Genomic DNA, 26,120 nt, shown 5'->3' with positions numbered 1-26,120 from the left:
TTTTTTCATATTTTTTATTTTTTTATTGTTATTTTTTATTTTTTCCAATTTTTTTAGGATTAACAAAATTTTCGGGCAATATTTCTCACTGGTACTGTACCAAAAACGAGATGCTGTCACCAGAAACACCATATAAATGAAATGTTTGCTAATTAGAGAAGGTTCCAATGAATATCTCAATTTTTCCAAATATTTTACTGAATTTGAGTCAACTCTGTAAGAAACAAAAAATTAATTTCAAAGTTTAAATACTCTTAATTTCAAATGAAAATTTACAGTATATATATTTAGTAAATAATCAAATATTTAAAAAATAGCCTCTTATTTGATAAGATATGAAGCTCCTTCCGGCGGTACTTAACACATAAACACAAAATTTAGAAATATATGGAAACCACTCATTAGTCCTTAATTAGGCATTATGCAGTGTTAGCACTTGCAGAGCCAAAGGAAAAAAAAACATTAAAATTGTTAAAAAACTTCATCAGAAAATTTGTTTGCTTTCCTACAGGGTAAGTACGAATAACCCGCTGCAACTACTATTTATGTTAGTGCGCACATACGCGGCAGTAAATACACCAGCAGCAAGTTGAAAAGTTATAATATTTAAAACAAACACAGTAGTTTTCCCTTGCCAGAGGAGGAAATGATATCTGTTTGTATATAACAACGCTGGCAGACGTTCAAATGCAAACTTACTTCTGTGCGTGCGTGTGTATGTGCTAAAAGTCATTTGCATAGAAAATAATAAACCGGAAGTATTTGCCACATACGCAGCAGCATTTGCAACTTGAACAAATAAATAAACCGTCGCAATGGAGTTGCTAGTTTTGTCAATGTAGACACCCGTTAGGGGACACACAGTGGCAACAAGTCATCAACGTTGCCCAAGGACATACGCACAAGCAAATGCAAATCAGATATTTATGTTTTGCTGCTTACGCACACAGAAACAGTGCCACCTTTGCCATTAGTTGCGTAGTCAATCTGGCAACAATTTCTCTTATTGCACGACTCGCAACCACATTGTAAACTACAAGCAAACCAGAGAAAAACAACAGAGCTGCGGCATGCTTGGCAATCTTTGACACTGGTTGCAGAAGGCCAATAACGCCAACAACTATGCCAGTTATTCCCGCTGCAATGCTGGGTAATGAAAGCACCGTTGATGAAGTTGCAAACGACAACGTTAACTGGTGCGAGGGCCAACTAAAAACAATAACAACAATGGCATGCATAAAGCGCTATATGGCAGCCAAGCCAAATGCCGCCCATTCTCCCGCTCTCTCTCTTCCTCCGTATTGCATATTTCTGGCCCTCCACGGCTTTTCTGTTCATGGTCAGGATCTGCGTGCAGTCATTAAACTCGACATATTTAAACGCTCGAGACTGTTCACGCATACATATATGGGTTGAAAATCCCATTTAAATGGATAGCACTGTAGCCATCAACCGGTCAACCGGTCGAATGATCGCCAGGCCGTTGGCGCTAGCAGAAATATACCGTTTCAGTCGTCGCTGCTGCTGCTGCTTCAGTAGTGGAAACCACACGCCCAAACACGCGCTCACACACATACACCTGTCTCTTATACACATCTAGATGTGTATAAGAGACAGGCACTGTAGCCATCAACCGGTCAACCGGTCGAATGATCGCCAGGCCGTTGGCGCTAGCAGAAATATACCGTTTCAGTCGTCGCTGCTGCTGCTGCTTCAGTAGTGGAAACCACACGCCCAAACACGCGCTCACACACATACACACAACGATGCAGCACAAACAACCGCATTGAAAGCCACAGCCGCAGCCACGCTTGGCATCCGGTCCTTGTTATTCCCCTTGGCACTCTTAGTCCACAAACATTCTGCTGTCTAGGCCACTGGCTGATGACGCCACTTTGTCTGGCTTCGAGCCGTCACGGTTGTTCGAACATTGCTCTGCCTTTGTTGGCTATTACGGCTTTTTTCTCTCTCTTTCAGAAACACTGCAGCAGCTTACATCCGGTGTCAGTCGGGTTGTTAGCCATCAAAGTGGCATTGCCACAGCGGCTATTACTTTTGTCTTTTTATAGTTCTTCATTTATTTTGTTATCTGCCTATCAACAATGCAGTGCAGCTTTGCTATTGCTTCATGATCATTTTACAGCTTTAAGCCTTACACCAGGAAATTTAAGGTTTGTCTCTAAAGAAATGAGTGTGGGCAAGGCTAATTCGATTTGGTGCAAAATACTGCTTTACGGAGAAAAGTATAAAAAACTCCAATGAAATTAAACAAAAGTAAAATGCATTAAGAGCAGGTAAAGCAGGTGAAGCAAAATATTACAGAAAATTATTTTAAATAAAAAACTTCTTAATAACGTTATTGAAACATAATGGCTTCAGTGAGAAAATGCTGTTTGTGAACACTTTTTAAACTAGCAATGACGTAGCCATGAAAAACTTCGGTGAAAGAAATAACATTTACACTGAAAAATTTGTAGGGTAACAGGCTTTTTTTTTACTTTGGATGCACCTAAAACAAGTCTTTAGTTGCTATTCATTTCATTCTGTTCAGCTGATATGCTGGTCATACTGTAAAGTTAAGTATTAAGATTTTTTTATAATGTGTATAGGTTTCTAAAACACATTTGAAGAGATCTGCACACTTTTCAATCGAAACTAGCAAAAAATTAAAAAAATCATCTTATTTGGCGTCTCTAATAACCTTTACTACATTTAAAGTTACTTTAGAAATCTGAATACAATTTGTTTTCCATTGACTTCAAAGAAATCTACCTATTTGGTGTCTCTACTAGCCTTTTAGCTGTGTGTAAGCAAAACATTGCCTACATTTAGGCGTATTTTACAAATCTGATTACAATTCGTTTTCCATTGATTTCGAAAATTTCTTAGCTAATAGTGTAACTAGCCAGATTTTATATGTGTGTGTGATAAGCGTGGCCTACATTTAGGAGAAGTTTAAAAATTTTAAAGCAGACAAAAACCTCATACGAAAATGTCAAATGTTCATCATACGTCATGTCATCCGTACTGATTTACTTAACAATGGAAATAAAATACAGCAAACACAAGGTTCATCATTCAATAAGGTTCTGTTATAGGCATGCACTTGCACACACACGCACACACACATACAAATAGTATGTATATGTTTGTATAGTTAATTTGCTGCAAATGGTGATTGCCGCAGTGCTCCACCTTTTACTTGTACGCAGTTATATGTACGTGTGTACATGCCACACGCTGTTGCATTCCTATACATGTGTGCGTGCAAGGCCTCGTCGATAGCTTTGTGCTGATTTGCCCAGATAAACACGCTCCCAGTAGAAACGCTTAATGATTATTATCGCACTAACGCACTCACGGTCTCATGCATAGACTCGCATAAGGGTCACAACCCATGCCATATGTAGTTGTGCTGCAAGACTTGTTGTAATAACAACATTGAGGATGTGCTAAAACTATATTGAATTGATTTAAATTGTTTTCGACTGTGTGTTGTGGCAAGTAAGATTGAAGTTACTAGTGGAAGTAGTAAGTTTACTCAATATAAAAATATGCCAACTTATTGAATAACTGTGATTTATCAAAATTAGTTCTTTAGATTTAAAAAATATATATATAAAAATTTTTCAAACAAATTAAAGTCTCCTAATATGAAATTATTCAAAAAGATGTGCAAAATAGCAATAAAAACACTTAAAAAAAATTATATTCCCACTTTCTTATTTCCATTGGTAATTTTTTGATAAATTCGTATGCTATAAGCAGCGTTTTCCTTATTTTTTGTCAGTAATTAATGCCTTAAATTTTATAAATTACCAAGTAACGCAGCTTACTTTGGTCGAATATTTCTACATAATTAACAAATCTCAACAAAAAGTGTTGTTGGAGTAGTCAAAAAGGACAAAGTTTTCTTTTTGCTATATCTTAACCGCTCTTGACGTCCATTAGCGCTAATTGGTAAATAAAAACCGCTGCCGAAGCGTTGTTGCGGAAGGCACAACCAAATAATTTCACTCACAAAGCTTTGGCTAAGCACTTGCAATATTAATTACAACTGCTCCGTCGACGGACCATCATTTGGCGGAGATTTTATGCGCAGAAAAGCGTAAATCTTCAAACAAAAACAAATAAATATTTCAAATATGGAAAGAAGTATGAAGATTTTCACACCATACCCCCTTGGGCTGACCGTGTGGCTACAAACGACATATTTATTTCCGTTGGTACTACTTTGTAAATTCGTTTAAATATTTAATTTTCCGTGTTCGTTTGCTTTTTGAGTTCTACTGTGATTTCACTTGCATTAATTTTCTATAATCACGCCACCTAATTAGTATTACAAAGTTCTGCAGCTGCAGCTGCCAACTTAAAACTCTCTGAAGAGCTGTTTCGTTCCAAAGTTCACATTTATTACAGCACTCAGCTAAGTTTGTGTGATAATGTACTTCTCTTATGAAAAGCAAGTGTCAGTGCGTTCGCACGCGATATGGCAATTTGCTTGATTATTTTCCAAAAATTCTATTCACATGAAGTTTATGAGATGATAAAATCGCGTAAGAGACATTAGGATATGCATTGCAAATGTAAACATTTATCTTTATTTATAACATTTTTATTAACTTTGATTTTTAGAAAAAATTAATAAGAATACCACCCACAAAAAAAATTGCATAATTTTCTAGAATTAAAAATGTCATATCTTGTATTTTTATCAAGTCTATTGCTGTGAAATTTTAGTTTGCTTCAAAAATCAGTTTTCTAACTTTGCTTATCGAGCTGGCCTCCTAAAATTTTTGTCTAATGAAGCATTAAAATTCGGTAAAATAAAGCCCATAACATACTTAGCAGTATTCGCCCAAATGTAGGCAACGTTTTAGTAAAGGTAGTTTTGTGTGTAAAGAAAAAGCTAGACTTTCTACATTCTGGCTGAGACTAGTAAACTTTCATATTAGTAGCAGTGAAATAATATAGAAATTGCTTATGGGTGGTATTCTGTAGAAATTTTTCGAATAGGGTCTAAGAAGTGAAGGAAACATTTTTGGGAGCATTCAACAAAGCGCTGATAGTACAATGAATAAATGTTGCCTATATTTAGGATAAGCGCATTTTCGAAATTTACCAAACAAAATATGTTAGAGAGCTTTTCACTTCCCCAGTGCAACATATGAGTTTCGTGAAAGCTTTTAAATTAAACAAGTTAGCCTTAATGCTCTCAAACCGTATTCCTTTAAAAGCTAAACACACACTAACGCACATGACATATTTATACGTAGAGCAATCACATATGCACTCAAGCACTATATTTTCGCTATAACAATGGCATGTTCTCTTGCTGCATCCCACAAGTCTCGTAATTCATAAAAATTCAATTAAAACCGCGTTTTAAGTCTACCGTCTACGTTGGCAATTAACATTGTTGCAGGTGCGGTGGCAACGTATAAACATGCAAGTATTGTATATGCTATATGCATGTAAGTGATGTTGCATTTTTCGCGTGCTGTTGCGAGTGTTCGAAATGGGAAGTGGCACGTTCCAAATTCCGACTGCTGCTTGATTAATGATTTTAATTTCGAGATTTTCAAAAGCATAACAACACAGCGCAACGCATACGCCACCAACTATGGCAATATGAAATGACGAACAGTTATTTCAACTCATTTAGGCTAATAATATAAATTAAAGCAATTTTCGCATGAAAGCGAGTGTGTACAGGAAAACATTTCAAATCAATTCTACACTAATGAAAGTATGGAAGATTTATTTACTGCAGTACATTCTCTTTTTATTGATTTAGTGCTAGATATAGTGAAGTTTCGTGAGACTTAATATGGTTTGTATAGTTTTTGCTAATCATCGTCTCTGAATAGACAATATGTTTGACTAATTTTTTGAGCAAACGCAAAAGCTCATCCACAACTGCTGTAAATATTGAGCCTTACACCGACATTTCTCTTATATTTTTATATAACAAAAATCAAAATTCCATCAAAATAAAACTGTCAGATTTAGAGTACTAGCCTTTTGAACTGTTAGCTACTTTATACGTATGCATTCACACATAGTCGATGGCCTTAAACTCTTTATTTGTAGCCTACGATATTGAAGCCTTGAATGTGCTGCATTAGTAATATACTAAAAAAGTTTGTTTGTATGGGAGCACCCGTAGTGCTAACCTCTAGGAAATTTCTTATGAGCAATAAATGTGAAAAATAAACGAATTTCTTGTAAATAAAAATTATTAAAAATAAATTTTGCTTAAAATAAATACATAAGGGAGAGAGTATTTCGGGATTAGAGATGATTGAAATTGAAGATTTAAATTCGTTGAAGATTTAAAATCGTTGAAGATTCAAATTCGGCATTTACAAAAAGCTTAAATTTTTCTAACGTTTAAAGTGATTTGGACTGTTCATAATGTTCTTCAACTCTGTTAGTCAAGATTTTTGTCATTTTTATTTATTGTTTAATTTTTTGTAGAGCAGCTATATTTGTATAGGTACTTTTATTCTTTACCTGAACGTACATATCTAACAAATCCAAACACATAAAAATGTTGCACAACATAGCACAAATAGCAGCTCACAGTTATCACAGAATGTTAGTGAATTCGTTAACATTCTCTGCTATTACGGTCGTAATATTACATTATGAAATAATACAGCATTATGTGGAACAAATGTTAAAAATCTCTATTATGTTATTGCCATTCAAAATGTTACAAAATTTAATGTAGATAATTTTAATGTAGAAATGTTAAATGTTTTCGTTACATTTCTAAGAATAACATTTTGTATTACTCTGTAAAATATGTTATACCAATAGTAACATTACTCTTCGCAGTTACATTAAATATCTAGCATCAAGCAAATATCTCTTTTAAAGATAATTTTTTATGTTTTTGAAAAAATAAAACTAAAATAATATTTTATGGCTTCTGAATGGTTTTTCAACAGGACGCAAAACATATACATAGGTTGACTACACTTAAAGAGAAAAAGCTACAATAAAGTTCATATTGCATGTACATATGTATATTTTAAAAAATTTCATAAATTTTGTATGATTTTTTAATTTACTATAGCGCGAACAATGACCTAAAGCATCCCTACCTCAAAAGTTTGGCTATACAGATCTTACTTCCAAATAACGTCATGCAACTTTTTACTAAATTTTTTAAAATCATTTTCTGCAGTTCTCTCTTTTAGTTAGTACGTCACTTTGGATATTTTAATTTTCAGCAATTTATTGAAATTAAAATCTTTATTATTTTGAAAAATAATTACCAAAATCCAAAATAATAACAAACTCAGTAGTACAAAATCACCACGTTTCCTCGCATGCACATCGGAGCATACATATACAAAAATATATTAATATCTCAACATGTATGTAGTAGAATATGTGCACTGTGACAAGTCATCTGCTAAATTACACAACAGATTTCCCGATAGAACACGTTTTGCAGCTTAAACCAAATGTTCATGTGCATCGCTACATATAAACGCCTGCCCACACACACATAGTGCATGTAAACTCAACTTATGTTATTTATATATCAACTATATATATATGTATTGAAAAATGTCAACGCTTTTTCACTTGTCTTTTGGCAATGTGTTGTCTATCAGCGTCAGGCAGCAGTCAGCAGCCAGAGGTTTCCCATTGTCAACACGATCGCTATCAACAAAGGTGCCACATTTATGTTGCGCCTCATAAATATACACACATGCTTTGGGTATACATACATACATACGCACACACATGCAAGCATTTGTGAGCTGCTAGCGGGCTTTAAAGGACGTTAACGCCACACTATCTGCCCTCGAATCGCATAAAGTTTACGCCCTGTTACCCCTTAGCGCCTCATTCGACCGTAATACGCTTAATGAATTCAGCGTTTATAATGCTTATTTAGTTGGAGAGCTTTTTTCTCGCACTTGGCTTGGTAGCGCAGATGACACTGGTGGCTCGCACACACACACACACACTCACACCTCGAGCAAGACACACACGGGCATATAATGACTCATGCATAGCGGAAAGTTACACGTAGCACCTACATATATGCATGTGTGTGAGTATATAGAAATTATGTACTTGGTATGACAAGGATTTTGGTATGCGCGCTAAAAGGAGCGCAATGACACGCGAAACCACACACACACATACATATCATGTAAGTGCGTGTGTATGTGGCGCGTGTGTGAAGGCGTTCATTCGGTCATGATGTGACCCAAGAGATTTTACTGTTAATTTGCTTCCACTACTCAGGCGCACATATACAACAACAAATATTAATTTTTACACACGCTTACGTAATTGCTTCGCAGCTATTTCGGCTTCCCAATTGTAGTTTCTCTGTTTTGTCGTATGCTTTGTGCGCGCTTGATATTGTTGTTAACATCACACATGAACTTTTAAGAGTGCCGAAGAGCACTCAAACATTTGCATATTCAAAAGCGCACACACACCCACATACTCATACACTCAAGGTAATGGCGTTCTTTTGTTCGTATAATGCAGATGTATGCGTGCGTGTGTTTGTGGTTGCTGCCGTCAGCTGTCAGGTGCGAAGGTGTGAGTTAATTACGCTATCATGGAAAATTGCTTTCATGCATGTAAGGTGCAATGCTTGATTTTTTCTGCTGAACTTTGCGCCATTTTCCAGCTAAACTACAAGTGCCATATACTAAAGCGGAACTGTAAGCTTTTAAAATGGAGTTTAGGGCATGTAACGCATTTTTTGGCGGCTAAAAGTTGTTTGTGCATTCTTTTTTTGGTGTATTTTCCACGTAATTTTAATGTTTTCAACTAATATTCATGTATGTCTTTCATTTATCTATTTTCAGGTTCGCACCCTCTTCGTTAGCGGTTTGCCAATGGACGCAAAACCACGCGAACTTTACCTCTTATTCAGAGCTTATGAGGTGAGTGGGCAATTTATTTTTAGTTGAAGCAAAATTTATTATTTTACATATTGTATGGTAAGAAACTGAATTTGGAAAAAAATTTCTATAAAAAAATGAAAATAAAAAGTTCTGTAAAAAAATTTGTTCTGTAAAATAGCTTCTTTTTTTTTGTTATTAAACACGGTGAGTAAAACCTGTATCCTTTCTGCGGCATTTCACGATTATATAATTAAGAAGCTATAGAACTATATATATAATCGAATTAAGACTCAGTGTTCTTTTCAGAAAATTTTATATCGATTATGTGCGCGTTATTAATCTAGAATAATTTAAGCCTCAAGCATACTCGTACATTCTGTTTATATTCACCTTTTTAGTTAGCCCTTTCACTCAAAAAAATGCTTCGTCCACTTCTTTACGACTTTTATCTCAAAAACCTATGTAAAATTTCATTAAGAGCGGTTGAGTAGCTCTCGAGAAATCTTGCCAACTGAGTTCAGGAACACAGCTTCGAGAAAAGCGCGTTTAAAGACGGTGTACTTAGCCTAGCTAGCCTCGACAATATTACTCGGATTAACTTGAAAATTTAGAACAATATTCTAGAGATATTGTAGAATTTAATAAGGCAATAAAATTTTTTTAAACCCGTAAACCCATGTAACGCCTTGAGAGCTCATGCCTGGAGAGATGTTCTTAGAGGTGCCTAAGAGTTTTGTTTCAAATTACCAAATGAAAAAAGTATCCTTTTTTTTGAGCCACTCTAATATGTATATATATATTGCATTTATATAACATTTATATAACAAAAATCCACACTATCAACATTCATAACAAACATTTCGAAAGCATTTTTCAAAATTTTACTCCACATCTCTACTTTGCAGGGCTATGAAGGATCTCTCTTAAAGGTGACCAGCAAGAATGGCAAAACCGCATCGGTAAGTAAAACATAAGTTAGGTATTATTCTAAGTGCATATATCCCAATACACTACGGCACGGCACTCCCTTCATCCCACTATACGCTACTAACGGTTTTACTTCAATGCCAATTTACAGCCCGTCGGATTTGTAACATTTCACACCAGAGCCGGTGCGGAGGCAGCTAAACAAGATTTACAGGTAATATTAATTTTGAAATTACAAATAAAAAAAATTAAAAAAACGAGCAAAGAACAAAAGCTATCACAATAACTAAAACAAATTAAGCAAGAAAACAGATTTAATATGAGAATGTAAACTATTTTGTATGCAATTCCTACCGCTATAAAGGCACACAACATATGTTAAATTGCAATGAAAATTATTCTACCAAAAAACAAAAAAAAAAAAAAAAAAAAAAAAAAAAAAAAAAAAAAAAAAAAAAAAAAAAAACAAAAAAAGAAACACGTTTGCAAATAATAAGCAGCGCAAAGAAAATGTTGAGCAAACAAAAAACAAAAGCAAACAGGGTTGCTTATTTATTTGAGCAGCACACACTACTTTTTATTTTACTTTTAGTACGTTCGATGTAAAATTCGCATAACGCAGGCTTGACGTGAACACACTAAATCTACAGACAAAAAGCATACTGAGCAAAAACATGTAAAAAGGCAGCGAAGTAGTCATTTTCAAATAAACTGCAGCAAATTTTAATTTGAAAAAAAAAAAAAAACACCCGCGCTTTTGCATTTCAAAAGTAAACTTGTGGGTGTGTGTGTATGGATTTATGTTATCAATTACAAGCGCAAATTTCATATATTCCATTAATGTAATGAACAAATATATTCACGCCTTGCAAATTTTTGTATAAACACACTGCCGTGGCTTGCCGCACACGATTATACCAAGCAAAGCAACAACAAGTAAAAACAACAAATAATGGAAAATATGAAATATTTCGTTAAATTGTGCACTTTGAAAATGACTACTACCACTAACAACAAAAACAAATAAGAAGTTTGAAAACAAAAAAAAAAAAAAAAAAAACACAAAAAACATTTCAGCGCGTCCAATTTGTTCTCTCACACCAGTACTGCTTTAATTCCCTACATTTTCGGTTCTTTTTAAGACTGTTGTTTTCTTCTTCTCTTTTTCTGTTATCAAACGCAACCAACACGCCTTCTCTTCTAATCCATTTTGTTTAACTATCTATCTAACTTTCATTGAAACGTACAAATATGTCATCACTTTTTGTTAAGCATCTCAACTTTGAAATATCCTTGTAGTAGTTCTTAGCTCTGGTGCATGTATGGGAAATGAAAACACCGCCACTGCCAACCACAACCTAATAGCAAAACAACAACAACAAAATCACACACTGAGCAGGAAATTCCCATTTTTAGAAATGATAGTTAAAAGGGGGGTTGAGGAAATTTTGGAGGGCGATTTTGATTTACATACAGTCACGACAAAATTTTCTTATGTTAAAGTTACGCATTTTAGTTATTTAACTAAGCTAAGTAGAAATAGTTGCAGCAAACAGAGTTGTAAAGATTTCTAAAGCTTTCAAAGGATAGCGTAAAGCAGTCACTCAACTGATTTTAACGATAAAAAAATAAACAGTAAAATAGCAAATATTTAAACTTTTACAATGAAAGTTGACCACAAATCAGTTTTGGTAGGTAGAAGAGTTAGAAGAAGCTTTTAACACATGAAATAGGATTTGAGCTTTCATTGAAGTGAAAGCCTTTAAGCTTCAATCACAATAAATTGACTTTGAACTCATTCTTAACGATTTCTCATTAATTTGCTTAAATATAACAATGCGTGTTTGAGCGCTTTTCGTACCTACTGAACTTTTCAAATATAATAAAAAACACTAAATCGTTTCAAGTGAGTTATCACGATTTCACCAACGGAAAATTCTTAAGCTTAGTATAAAAAAATATATATTAGTTTTCGAAGAGAAATCATATTAATTTTTGAGGCAAATGAATTAAGCAAGCTTTTCAAGAAGTTTGTGAGAGCTTTCTATTAATATTTTTTAATAGACTTAGATAAAAGAGTGAAAGCTTATCATGCAGTAAAGCATAACAGTAAAATAATCTAAAAAAAGTTAGTGAAAGTTTTAAAATATACCAAAGTGGTTTGAGCTAAGCAAAAGCTTATCAGTTTTTTTTCAATTGGCTTCAACATAACTTATGAAGGCATTTAATAAAAGTGAATCTGCCTACACATTCACCAATAAACACAAACAGTTAAGGGCGTTGAACAAAAACACTCAAAGCTCTGGAGTTTTAAAAATGCTACCACCACTTCCACACTCTCATTAAAAAAACAAGCAGTTAGAACGATATAGCTACATACCTCCAATGAAATCAGAAATAAAAATAGATTAGTTTATATATTTACGCCAATTTCATCCTAATTGTGCCTTTTGTAGCATACTTTTAACCCAATTTCTGTTTTCAAAACACACACAAAATGTTTTTGAGCTAGATAAAATATTATTATGACATATTTTTGGCGAATTGACGCGTCTCAAATCGAAACTGCCAGTCGTTATGGTAAAAGTACATATTTAAATTCAATTTGCATAAAGCAAATAATTTCAAAAATACAAAAACAAAAAATCTCTTAATACATTTTTGAGTTGTCACAAGAGAATTTTGCGCGAATTTCGTATAAACTTTGTGAACAAAACAGTTTACTTTACATGAAATTTGTTGTTTTATTAAATATATTGGATTTTTTGCTTAAGAATGAACTTTGAATAAGTATATTGCAAATAGAAAGATTGAAATATATGATTACACAATAACTGCAAAATCGATTACTATCCGTCGTACTCGCTCATTTGCAGCAGGGTGTACGTTTCGATCCCGATATGCCCCAAACAATTCGCTTGGAATTCGCCAAGAGTAACACGAAAGTGAGCAAACCCAAACCACAGCCCAATACAGCGACAACAGCCTCACATCCTGCATTGATGCACCCACTCACTGGACGTAAGTAAAGAATGTTTGAAAAATCAAAAATCAAAAAAAAAATAATAATAATGCAAAATAGCAAAATAGCAAAAAGATGTTAAGCAATCAAATGTTAAATGCAAATTTTTATTTTCTGCTTTTAATTTTGTATATATATGTTTATATTTGTAGTGCTTTAACTATTACAGCTTTCTTATATTTACTTTGCATTTTTTATTTACTTATTTACTGATTTTATTATTTATAAATTTTTTTTTTTTTTAATTTCTGTTGATTTTAACTGCTTTCTGTGTATTTTTTATGTATAAAAATATTAATTACAAATAGTATGTTGTTGTTGTACAAAAACAAACTTATAACTATATATAACATTGTTTACTGAATTCTATGACAAAAGCGCACTTAATTACTTTCCCATATTTATATGAATTGAAAATACAATAAATTCAAATCAAATGGAAATAACACACTCTCCCAACAACAAAACTGCTTTAGAGCACCTACATAAGATTTAAGTGAGAAATGTAAACAATATTTTAATTGTAATAAAAAATAAGTTTCCCTGTTATTTTGAGATAAATCAATATTCAAGCCCCAAGCAAAATGTTTTTTGCACTGATTACACCACGTGGTATGTCATCAATCAACGCCACCCACCACCATCACGACCACAACCATCACAATCGCCACTGATACCGTCACAATATGAAAACAACACAGTCACAAAAGCAGCCCGCAGCTGTTACACCGAATATCTGCATATAAAACACACCCACACACACACACACAAATACACAAACACAAAAAAATATATGCAAATTCGTACAAGAACACAGTGATTGCAATTAACATTCCATTGTAATTAGATACCTGTCTCTTATACACATCTAGATGTGTATAAGAGACAGCACACACACACACACAAATACACAAACACAAAAAAATATATGCAAATTCGTACAAGAACACAGTGATTGCAATTAACATTCCATTGTAATTAGATACAGCGTGAAATTTAGCGCTGTCAACTCATTTTGCAATACTTTTTTCTTCTACTGACGAGAGTGTCTGCGATTTGATTATGCGAAATTTCAATTTTGCGACAGATGCACTGGATTATACGAAGTTATTACAATTAACTAGTTACTAGAGGATATCTTTTTTTTCGGATACGATTGGAATTTCGAATGAATTGTCGTGTTATAACTGCATTGAGCGTAGCCATTAGCAGTTCAAAAGTTAAATAAAAAACACTAAAACTAAATTCAGTTTAAGTTAAAATTGCAATAAAAATAAAATTAAAATTAGTGTTAAAATTCAAATAAAAATTATAACAAAAAACAAAATTAAAAATAATATTAATATGAACTTAAAATAAGTATTAAAAGTAAAATTGAATTTAAATTAATATTAATATAAACTTAAAGTAAGTATTAAAATTAAATTAAAACTAAATTGAAATTAAAGTTAAAATTTAGCACTAAATTACAACTAAAATTACAAATTAAACAAAATTATAATTATACATAAATTAAAAAATATGTAATATATATCGAAATCGAAACCGAAAAAAGTCAATTCGAACAAACAACTGGTATGAATGAAGAGACTAAACAAAATCAAATTGAAAGCATAAAATCGAAATTTTAAGCGACTTTAAAAAAGCAGGTGTTGTGGCTCCACCCAGTTAGTTTTTGAAGAAAGTGTAGTTTAAACTTGGCGCGCAGAGAAATGGTGTATAGAAACAGTTATTATCTATAATGCGTTTCAAAACAAAAGACTTAAGAAACGAACTCATAACTAAATTTTATACTAAAGACTTTTTCACCAAAAAGTTTACAAATTAAGAAAATTGTAACAACGACAACTTGAATTGATTTTTCTTTTATTGGAAAGCTTTCTTTGAGCTGAAAAAACATCAGTTTTTACCAGAATTAAACAGTTAGTGCTTAAAAAAATATTTAGTATCTAATATCCCAATCTGTTCTAGTTTCCGTGTTTTTATAAGAAAAATTAACTTTGATCAGATCCGCTAATTGGAAAGTTATCAAATTTTGCTCAACGCTTATTAATCAAAAACTAAACTTTATTACAATTAAGTGTGAAGCGTAATAGCCATCGAAAACTTTAATATTTTCCAAAAACGACAGAAGCTGCTACATTTGAGCTTCAATCGACTAAATGCGCTCTTGTCATGTATTCTACCTTTTGTCAAACTCGCACACAATTGTTAATAACCAATAGGAAATTTTGAAATTAAACAAAAGAAAATATTAAAAAATAAACTAAAATATTTATATCTTTACAAAAAGAAGAACAAAAACAAAAAGTTATTTCAACTGTGCATATATAAAACATGAACAATTCTCTTTTTGATTTCTTCCACTATTTCGCAAATTCTACGTTTAGTTGCTTTCCATTCGTTTGCACCGAAGCGTTATTGTTCTCTAACAAAAAACAATTTCTCTCTTTCTGCACAACACTTAGATTTGGGTGGACCATTCTTTCCAGGCGGCCCGGAATTATGGCATCATCCGTTAGCTTATTCGGCAGCCGCCGCTGAATTACCCGGTGCAGCTGCATTACAGCATGCCACACTAGTGCATCCAGCTCTACATCCGCAGGTGCCGGTACGCTCTTACCTCTGACTAAATACAGATAAAGTTATCGAACAGCCTATGCATCAAGTGAGTATAACAGCTAACACTACACCGTATTGTATATGTCAGCCGATATAACTTTCAACGATTTATCATAAGTAATCGCATTTTTTCCATCTACTCACATATTTACACTCAATCAGACTCAAATGACCGCTATGACGCAACATCATCAACAAGCAACAACATTACATCCAACAGCTATGCATATGTCCGCTGCTGCGGCTGCTGCTGCCGCTGCTGCTGCTGGTTTACCGCCGGGCACAGCCGCCACTGGCCCACCGGGACCGCCAACAGCCGGTCATACAGCACATCATCATTTTTTATCCAGCCCCGCTTTGGCGAGTCCAGTTGGTTCCTCGAATAATCCAGCACACCCATCAAATCCACCATTAGCTGCGAACGCGCCCTGCTCGACACTATTTGTGGCCAATTTGGGGCAATTCGTGTCCGAGCATGAACTCAAAGAGGTCTTTTCCAGGTGAGTGACACAGAGTTTTGCACTTCAATCAAGTTTTAATGCGGTGTTTACAACGTTTTCGTAACAACTTGAGTTTCTTGTCAAATATTTGACCGCCTTTTGAGTTCATCCTTTCTTATGGAAAGTTTGTCTTCACTTGCACATTCAATTCAATTCAATTAGGTTAATAACAAATTAAATTTACATAAATAATCGCAATACATAAAATCGCACATTGATAAATTATATTTGCAACATAACTGTAAAAAATGTTCTACTAACAATAAGCATCACTTATTTCAGAAGACTAAAGTACCCATACATATGTATACTGTTCAATAAAATCACAAGCACCAACTCAATATCTAAAATTCACCACCCTACTATGTACACCAGTGATATATGTGAAAAGAAAGTGTAGTCTCTTTCTCATGGGCTAAATATTACGTGAAGTCTGCATAAAGGCACAAATCCAGAATTGAATGAACTCAGATAATGAATGAGTGCTTTTGTATACTTTCTTTTGACATATACTCTGTACTGAACATAACTTTTTATGTAAGTATGTGTGTAGCTGATTTGGTTCTAAAATATAATATAATAATTTAGTGTTCGTGAAACAATTTCTTAAGCATCGCCTGAAAATATTTTTCATTTATACAGATCTTTGCTGGCCTCATAACTTAGACTATGTACAGTCCATTTTAATAGCCAGCTTTCTCCTCAATTATAGAGATATCGCTCTGAAACTGTGCTTACATTATTTTCTCCCCAAGAGGCTACACAGTTGTAGGAACCACTGATATTGGAAATATAGCTGCTATACAACCTGAACGATCAAAACAACTGCTTGTATGGAAAACTTGTATGTTTGCCAAGATATCTGCATTAAATTTGGCATATACTGTTTTTCAAGACAATTATGCACACTCAGCAGAAATCTTTCTGATCGGATAACTATATTATATAGCTGTTATACAAATGGATCGATAAAAATTAAGTTCTTGTATGGAAAAATTTTTTGATTTAACAAAACACCTTCATTAGTTCTCATGTATTACTGCCCAGGGCAATGCTATATTATCGGAAGAAATATTTTAGATTCGATCTGTATGATATTGTATATAGCTGTTATGCAAAATAACACAGTACAACAGCTAATCTGGGGGGTGAGAAATTCCAAGTCAGCTTGATGGTACTAGGTCAGTATAGTAAAACCCTCAAAGGGTTTGGCGTTGGTATGTGTCATTTTTTTATGACCTTATGACCCCTTTTTTCCTTATCTTGATGTTTTTTCGCTTAGTTGTAACCTTTTGGCAAAAACCAAAAAAAAAAAAAAATTGCTCACCCCCCAGACAATAATCCCAAAAATGTGGAACCAGTCAATATTAAGATTTTGTAAGAATTATTTTTTACTTTATGAGATATCATCACGAAATTTGGGATAAAGTAACGCTTAAGGCAACGGTACAATCTCCGAATAAATTTCGCCGATCAGACCACTATTTCATATAGTCGGCATACAAACTGAACGATCAGTAATAAATAACAAATTGTTATATGAAAATTTCTTTATTTACGAAGGGTAGTCTAGCTTCGTTGCAACCAAAGTTAAAGTTTTTTTTTCACATTTTGTTATTTATCTTAGCTAAATTTCATGGAAATTTATAAAAATCAAAGGCTATACACATATTCTCATTACAATTATTATCAATAGACGCAGACATAATAACAGATATCACATACCCTCTCAGACCTAATTCCTTTTATACACAGAACTCTCATAATCAATTCATATAAAAATAATTGAAAATAAAATATAAAATAAATTCTATATATCTGTAAAATGAGTTAAACTATTACAGCATTACAAGTATTTACTTACATGCATATACTATACCAAGCATACATATACATATATATATATTTATTGTATTTACAAATATGTATAATTTGTTACTTAAATATTGAACAATTGCACACACACAGTATGCCTGGCTTTTGTCGCCTCCGAATGCACACAAAAGGTTCGCACAATCTCACTTCTACTTCTACTACTACTACTACTACTTCCACCATCACCAATGCCACCAACACAAGCACCACTTCTACCAATTCTAATGCAACAGCCATAGCTAATTATCACGGAGCTGGCAACAACAACAACAGTAACAGCAGCAGCAATGCCAATCATCCCGTTGCGTTTATTGAGTTCAAAGATACCGTTAGCGCTGCAACAGCAATGCAGCAATTGCAGGGTAAATATTTACTATCCTCCGATCGCGGTTCGATACGCATAGAATTTGCTAAAACCAAAATGATCAATGACACTACCATCGGCGGTGGCAGTGCTAAGCACAACAACAACAATCACAACAATATCAACAACAACAGCAAGAACAATGAAGCATTGGCTATGCAGAAGGCGGCCAATGTCATGAACGCCACACAATTGCTCTCGGCCAACAATTTGACGGCCCTCAGCCCCGCCGGTACCGCCATGACGGTTATCAGCAATCAGTCGCCACAGCCACAGCTGATCATCCTCAATGGCTATGCACAGCAGCAGCAACAACAACAACAGGCAATACAACAACATGTGCAGCAGCAGCAACAACAACAGCAAGCACTATTGCAAACGGCTGGTGTTATGCAACAGCAGGCCATCTTGCCGGCACAACATTTTATCACCGCAAATGGTGGCACTGCAACGGCTGTTGCCTATCCAGCAGCTGGCGGCGGTTTGCAGGCCATGTCAGCAGTGGGTCCATCGTTGGCCACCATTTTTACTAGCACCAACAGCACGAACAATTTGAACAACACCACCAGCACTACTAATCTAAATAATAATAATAACGGCATTAATATAAATAATATCAATAGCAACAATAACAATAACATTAACAGTAATAACAATAATATTGTGCACAATCGTTCTACCGCACTACCACCGCCTACTGTTGTTGTAAACTCACTACAGCACCAACTTCATCCAACTCAGCACCAAAATCATCTCTTTAGAGACGTACGTATTGGTTGTCGAGGGTCACTTCGATGACTTTCACTACATAATTATCTTTAGTTTTTAGTGTTTCGCTTTAGTTTTTCTTTGAATGCTTGCCTATTGCCATAATTTTTAATTATTTAGCAATATTTATTCAAGACTTACTCACTTTATTAGCATTTCGTATTGTGCAAAGTATTTTCAACTGCATTATTGTTATAAATATTATACGAATGTAGGTAGATACGTGCTTTTATATTTGCCAAATTATTTTTGCGTTTGAAAAGTGCTTGAACCACAATTTCATATGCAACAATTTTTGTCTTTATTTATTTAATATTTCATATAAAATGTTGCTATATTATAAAGAAATATGAATAGCCTAACCCTTTGTCTTACTGTACTGCATCTTGTGTTGTTTGAGCTCGTAAGCTTTTTCAAGCGGCTGAAGTTTAAGCCTCATCTCATCTCTTCAAAGCAAAAATACTCTGAGAGATTGCAATTAGATTGAACCCGAGAAAACGTTTCTATTATGTTGATCGATTACTAATAGAAAAGGCAAATTCTCTACATGTCGTTTTTTCAATGTTCCATCTGTCAGTTACTCAACCAAAACTTCCTCTTCGATAAAGCACCTTTTTGTAACCAGAACTTAACTTACAGAATACTACTCACCAGAGATTTATAAAACGGTCTTAAGCAGTAAACTTTTGATTCGCTTTGCTTCGGACGTTTGCTTTGACAGAAAATTTCGATGCTTTTGTACGAATTCTGATGTTTGTCTACAAGCTTATTAGCTTTCGTTCTGACATACCCCCACCTTCTTCGCTTTGTTTTCAAGATATGAACTGTCAAGCAGCGCGAGGAAAGTAGTATATGAATGGAATAATACTGCATAAACAATTTTGTCTGTGTTATCCATTTGTTTGTTCGTTTTTCAAACTAACCCAGGCATCAAGCCTCACTGTAGTCAGTCTATAAACATTATTCCTCTTCTACTGCTTCCAACAGTAAGCACGGTTTATAGAGAACTGAAGATTCCATATCAATTCGAGCGAGTTCTTCAAAAGATTAAATTTTCTGAAAGGAATATTTTTCAATACCGCTTTCAATTGAACATACGTATATTGTAATTTAGTAACGATGAAGCTTTTTATGTTGGAAGCGGCATAAGGAAAAGCCTGCGCTGTGAATGACGAAGCACTAAAACGTTAAATTTTTGTGAAAATAAAATAGTAATTTTGAATAGGAAAGCTGAAAAAAATTCTTCAAAATATTGATGATTGCTTTTTACACAAAGTTTTACACAACATTCCTGGAAATTCGTGAATACCACGCCAATAAAAACGTTCCTGGAAGCAAACCAATCAGGCACCCAATTTTCGACTTCAGCGTAGGAATCGAAGTGCTGTTCAGCCAAACAATGTCCCATCTATGAAAACAAATGGTAGTCGGTAGAGCCCAAGTCTGGTGAATACGGCTTGTGGAGTAGCAGCTTCCATTGAAGTACTTTGATTGTATCCGGAACCGCTTTGTATGCAGGAGCATTGTCGTGTAAAAAAAATAGTTTGCCATGTCTTTTGGCCCATTTGGGTAGTTTTTCGATCATTTGTTATCTGTAGCAGTTAGTACTAACAGTTTAACCGGGTTTTAGAACTTTTCTGATTCCACTAAACGTAGAGTTGTTTCAGGCAGAGCACGATCACCATATGCTTCGATAAGCATTTCGATTTTGATTTTTGCAGCACTTTTCTTCAAATGGAAACACAATATTAATACTTTCCACAAATCATCACATTTTGGAGCAAGGTTTGACATTTTTAACATAATGAAATATATGATGCAAGGTTATTGAATATGTTCGATAGATGTAATGCCAACCAAACAGAAAAAATAAGGCTCATTCTAAACAAATGTTTGTATCAAGAGTATTATCTCATTTTCACTGGGTTATATTTAAATCATCCATGGATATTGTCTTTCACAATATTCCTCATTAATTGTTGAAGGCATTAGTTTTTTCGTTTAACTGGATTTTGGAAACCTTTATCCAATCCAAAAATGCCCGGCTTCGTACTTTGCATTTCATTTGATCCTCAAGCGTTATTTAGTAATTTTATTTCAAAGAAGAATTTTTTGCTGTCACCCAAAATATCGACGATGTTTTTATGCTTTCTGAACTTCGTTATTTGATTGCAATCAGAAAAGTAATACACTTGCGAAAAAAAGTCTCTGAAAAAAGCCGGGAGATGATATTACTGAGTTAATTGACGCTGACACTTTTTGTACCAAAGTGTATGGTGTGGAATCGGAATTAAAAAAAATAAAAATTATATTGGAATTTTTATAATTTTTGCTTTTTGAAAAATGTTCCACGTACACACTACTCTTCCTTTTCAAATAGAAAATCTCTAAAACAAAAACATCCCCTTATTAAACTATATTTCTACCAACGCTCGACTTGCAAATACACCTATCCTCGGTAACGCAAGTAATTGGAATGCTAATGTGCCGCACACCTAGCACTAATCTGCCTCTGCAACGGCTGCTGATTTAAATGCGCAACGCGGAGGTCGAGCGAGCCAAATGCACGTCGCAGCGCCCTTAACCACCGGCACTAAGTCGAAACATAAATGCGAGCAATTCCTTTATGGCGTTAAATAAATACACACAGATAAAATAAAAATAGCAACGCTGCAACGCCTGAAAGTATGCACTTAATACAAATAACACCGAGCAACTAGTATATGTGTGCACTAAAAAAAACGCCGCTAATGGCCAACACCGTTAGCCGTTAGTGTGCACACGCATTTACAAGCATTTTACCACTTTACCGCTATTTTATGTTTGATACGTTTTTAAAATACCAAAGCAGGTAGAACCATATAAATTTGTTTTTCAATTTGCACAAAAAGTTTATAAGAAATGCAGCAACTTTGTGCGCTCCATACCCTGCCGCACGCGCATTTGTTTGTATTTACACCAATAGATTCTTAGCTGACTTAGCAGCGCCTCGTCGCCTGCGCTATATTTATATTGCCACACACCCACATATATGTATGTGCAGACATATATTCAAAGCGGCAGTTAACCCTTCTGGGTTCGGCTACAGCGGCGCTCAATTGTTATGATTGTGGTTTCACCACAAACCCGCAGTTCACAAGCACACATAACATGGTTTTAACGCTGAGGCGTGTGCGCGAATGTATGTATATGTACAGTTAGTTAGTGTGTATGTAAAAAAGTAAAAAAGTGCAAAGTGTAGAAAACCGCTAGACAGTAAAATTTCCAGCATTACTCGTGCAAATAGACGTTTGTACATATTTCGCTACCATATCGGCATGGAGGCAGCGCCCTCGTCCCTTGGGTGTCGGAATCAATTTGCGCGAAAGGTGAAACTTTGGCCAAGTGCGGGGCGCGACAAGTGCTTGCTCAGCGATAGCGCGAATTACGATAAACAAGTTTAATAGTTTAAGTGGCATACATGCAAAAAGCTGCATAAAGTTATATGCGCATACCCTGTAGGAAATTTTATTGAATTTCGGTTTAACGTTTGAGGTTGGTTGTAAGAAAAGTATGACTAATTATGACAACTAAGTTTTCTAATCGAAATTCATTAGAGCAAAGCCGGTGTCAAAAGTAAACGTTAGGCGTGCCACCGACCACCTATCTCGGGACGCGCTCCACCGATTTCAACAAAATTTGCTGCGTGATATTATTCTCACATTCTACTATTGCAGGGTGAAAATGGTCAAAATCGAACTACAGGCGTGCCTACTTCCCGTATAACACCATTATGAATTAAACTTCATTCGTTCACTTTTCAGTAGAAAATATTGAGAAGATATTAATACAACGGCATAAAACTTTGCAGGAATAATTCCATTAGTGTATGCCACCTTATACCAAAAATTTTTCAAATCCAACCAAAACTGTTCAAGCCCCTAGGACGCCAGTACCTATAGTTGACTTTTGTTCGAAAATTTTGGTCAATGTGTTAGATATATAATCAAAATTTGGAGAGAATCCTTTCCTCATAGTAGTATGCCTGTGTGTCAAAAATGGGTCGAATCGGGCCGATACTTCCTTCAGCTTAAATTTACTTAATATAAAGATGTTCGAACTTCTGGCTGTGAATTCTCTTAATAAAATTGATAGATCGAGTTTTTCTTAGAACGGAACATATTTGTGCTTAGAATGAATAAAGTTGGGTGAAAACTAGCCCTAGATCCCATATGACCAACAAGCCATATGTACCTAAAGCTACTCTCCTGGCTTTAATCCCTGAAAGTTGCAAGAATATGGAATGATCGGTTATACTCAGACTTGGCTCTTACTCTTTATTAATATTTTCCTACTAGGTGCCGCGCACTCATTAGCACATATCCCCTGCGTTGTTGCTCTGCTTGTCTACGTTTTTCACATATTGCACTGATGGCTCACTTTGTGAACTTTACACCACCTATATAATGTTGGAAATAGCACTTGCTATTAGCTTTTCGCTAAAAATACACTAATAACACAAAGTGCTACCCATTTCGTGAAAATGCATTTTAACGCTCACTTCATAGTCGGTAGAAAGTAGAAATATAAACTCTAAAATATTTAAAAAATACTTAAATTGCATAAATGAACAAAATAGGTCAAAGACGTTTTGAAAACAAGCTTTATAAATTGCAATGGTGAATAAGTAGATTTTAGAAATATAATATTACAGAGTTTATATAATTCTTAAGATACTTTTTAACAGAAAATCTAAACAGAAACTCGCGCACTAAATTTCGAAAATATAGAGCTTTCTAATTGGCTTTCATAAAGCTTTTTTCGAAAGCTTATTCAATAACCAAAATTAGCGCTTTCAAAATGCTTTTAAAAAAAATTTAGGAAAACAATATTTAATGAGAACTAAATATATTAAACCATTTTTTATTATATTAGGTTCCCAAATAAGTCTTGCGGTATTTTTGCGGTATTTTTATTGAATTTTCAATTGTTCATACAATTTTTTTGATGACTTATACCCAGCTTTTGACCGATGCTACGGCTGCTACTATGCCGGTCTCTTTCGACGAATTCAGCGATTTTATCGCAATTTTCGACGACAGGCCTTCCGGAACGAAAACGTTGAAACCATCGTTGTGCGGTGGAAATGGAAATTGTATCGGGTCCATACACTGCACAAATTTTATTGGCGGCTTGAGATGCATTTTTGCCTTTATCGTAGTAGTACTGTAAAATATACCGTATTTTCTCTTTATTTTGCTCCATGTTTGCGACGCTATAACTCACGAACGACTTAGATGAAACGACAATCAATCAAACACGTGTTAGCGCGTGAAATTAGCTTTGCAAAATCATGACCCGATGCGACGAATAAAACTAGAACTACGCGCTCTCATCGCCAACCAGCGAAAATACCGCAAGACTTTTTTGACAAGCTAATATATGTATATAGTATGTTGTAGTATAACGGTTAATCTATCCCAGCTTCCAAGATATAGAAAAAGCTTCTTTCTATGAAGAATCGGTAATTGGTGTGCAGTAGCAAGCTTAAGATATCATTTCTGCTATACTAAATATTCTTATAAAATCCATGGGTTGTTATGAAGTAACTTTGAATATCTTCGCGGTCCCTTGCTGAGTCCTCTCAGCTACTTTTTTTTATAGATAATACTTACTTTATATAAGTGGCTTAGAATTCAAGATACTTACATATAAAAAGGAGCAAATTTTCTTTTTAATAAGTTTAATAAATTTTCCCAAAAAATATATATTTTTATATAATAATACATATATAAAGTAAAGCTCGCATGTGATATAAAATATGGCGCAAAAGCATATGTATCTTAGCAAAAAGCTCACCATAAAAGCACATATTGCAAAAAAAGCTTTGTTGTTATTATATTTTTAATTCTTATATGATCTACTTATTCAAGCACATATATATTTATACGCATTTATAATATAATATAAATGATATCTTATTAATTTAAATTCATTCCAATTTATACATAACTGTACATAGTTCCAGCTTAGCGCTTCAAAAGCTCTAGTAACACACACAGTCTAACTACAAAATTGCTTATAAATAATAGAAAATATTCGACTAGCATTTGATTTTAAATCGCCACAATTTCACTTTACAGAGGAGCGGGTATGGAATCAAGGCATGATTTATTGAATAAAAAGGCCGAACGCGACTTGCAACATCATCAATTTTTAATGACAACACCGACTTGACCCGTTACAACAGTAGCCGCAGCACATCAGCATCAACAGCAGCAGCAACAACAACAACAACAACAAGTGCTGCAGCAGCAACAGCAAACGCAACAACATCAGCATTATACAACGCACTACCAACAGCAGCAACAACAACAGCAACAAACAAACGCAGCGACACTTTCAACGCATCTTAATCACCACCACCAACACCAGCAGCAGCAACAACATTACGCAGCAGCTGCCGCCGCCACATTAGCGGCCACACATCACATACCAACAACACTCATTTCGGGTGCCACACCAGGAGCAGCAGCAGCAGCCGGCATCTACTCCTACGTTTTGCCGGCAACAACACATATCGCGGCATAGTACGACAACTGCGTCGATGGCAATTACGGTTACTAGTGTGAATGCCGCTAAATGCAACAACAACAATAACAAAATGAATGAAATGAAACGGCAACAGCAACAACAGTAACAATAGCAGCAAATACAAACAATTGCGTCAAAATCAGCGGCAATTTGAGTTTATGCAGCATGCAACAGGGGCTAAGCAGAGAGTGTAAGTGTAACAAGCGTACGTAGCGCAGCAGGCAACAGACTTGCCATGCCACGCGCGTGGAGGAAAACAGAATATTTAGAAAAATATCTAAGAAAAACATACCAAATATAAGTAATTATACATAAATGAAATATGATAGTAAATACTAAAATTCATAAAAACACATATGTGCATATGTACTATACTGGTATGTTTGTGTGCATAGTGTATTACAATTTGGAAACATATGACCGTTATAAAAAATTAAAGAAATTTCAAAAAAAAAAAAAAAAAACATATGTGAATGAAAACACTAATTAAATGTTATTTGAAATTTTTAAATGCATTTTGAGTTTTTGTGTAATTTTTGTGAACTTGTTATTAATTTTTTTTATTATATTTTTTTTTT

General features: G+C 34.5%; 1 protein-coding gene across 1 annotated transcript in view; it reads left to right on the top strand.

The window, feature by feature from the left end:
* The window catches only part of LOC108976597 (probable serine/threonine-protein kinase DDB_G0267686), a 134,971-nt gene extending 109,349 nt beyond the window's left edge, over window positions 1-25,622 (top strand). Inside the window, 8 exon segments of the mRNA XM_018945815.1 lie at window positions 8,853-8,930; window positions 9,797-9,850; window positions 9,970-10,032; window positions 12,698-12,839; window positions 15,309-15,508; window positions 15,625-15,962; window positions 17,931-18,966; window positions 25,092-25,622. Of these exon segments, the coding sequence (XP_018801360.1) occupies window positions 8,853-8,930; window positions 9,797-9,850; window positions 9,970-10,032; window positions 12,698-12,839; window positions 15,309-15,508; window positions 15,625-15,962; window positions 17,931-18,966; window positions 25,092-25,118 (1,938 nt within the window). The 3' untranslated portion in view covers window positions 25,119-25,622.
* The last annotated feature ends 498 nt before the right edge of the window (window positions 25,623-26,120 follow it).

The sequence above is a fragment of the Bactrocera latifrons genome, unplaced genomic scaffold (assembly GCF_001853355.1).
Source record: "Bactrocera latifrons isolate USDA-ARS-PBARC rearing strain unplaced genomic scaffold, ASM185335v1 scaffold_79, whole genome shotgun sequence".
Taxonomy (NCBI): Eukaryota; Metazoa; Arthropoda; class Insecta; order Diptera; family Tephritidae; genus Bactrocera; species Bactrocera latifrons.
Note: the sequence above shows the minus strand (reverse complement) of the source record. Positions and strands in the feature narration are given on the sequence as shown.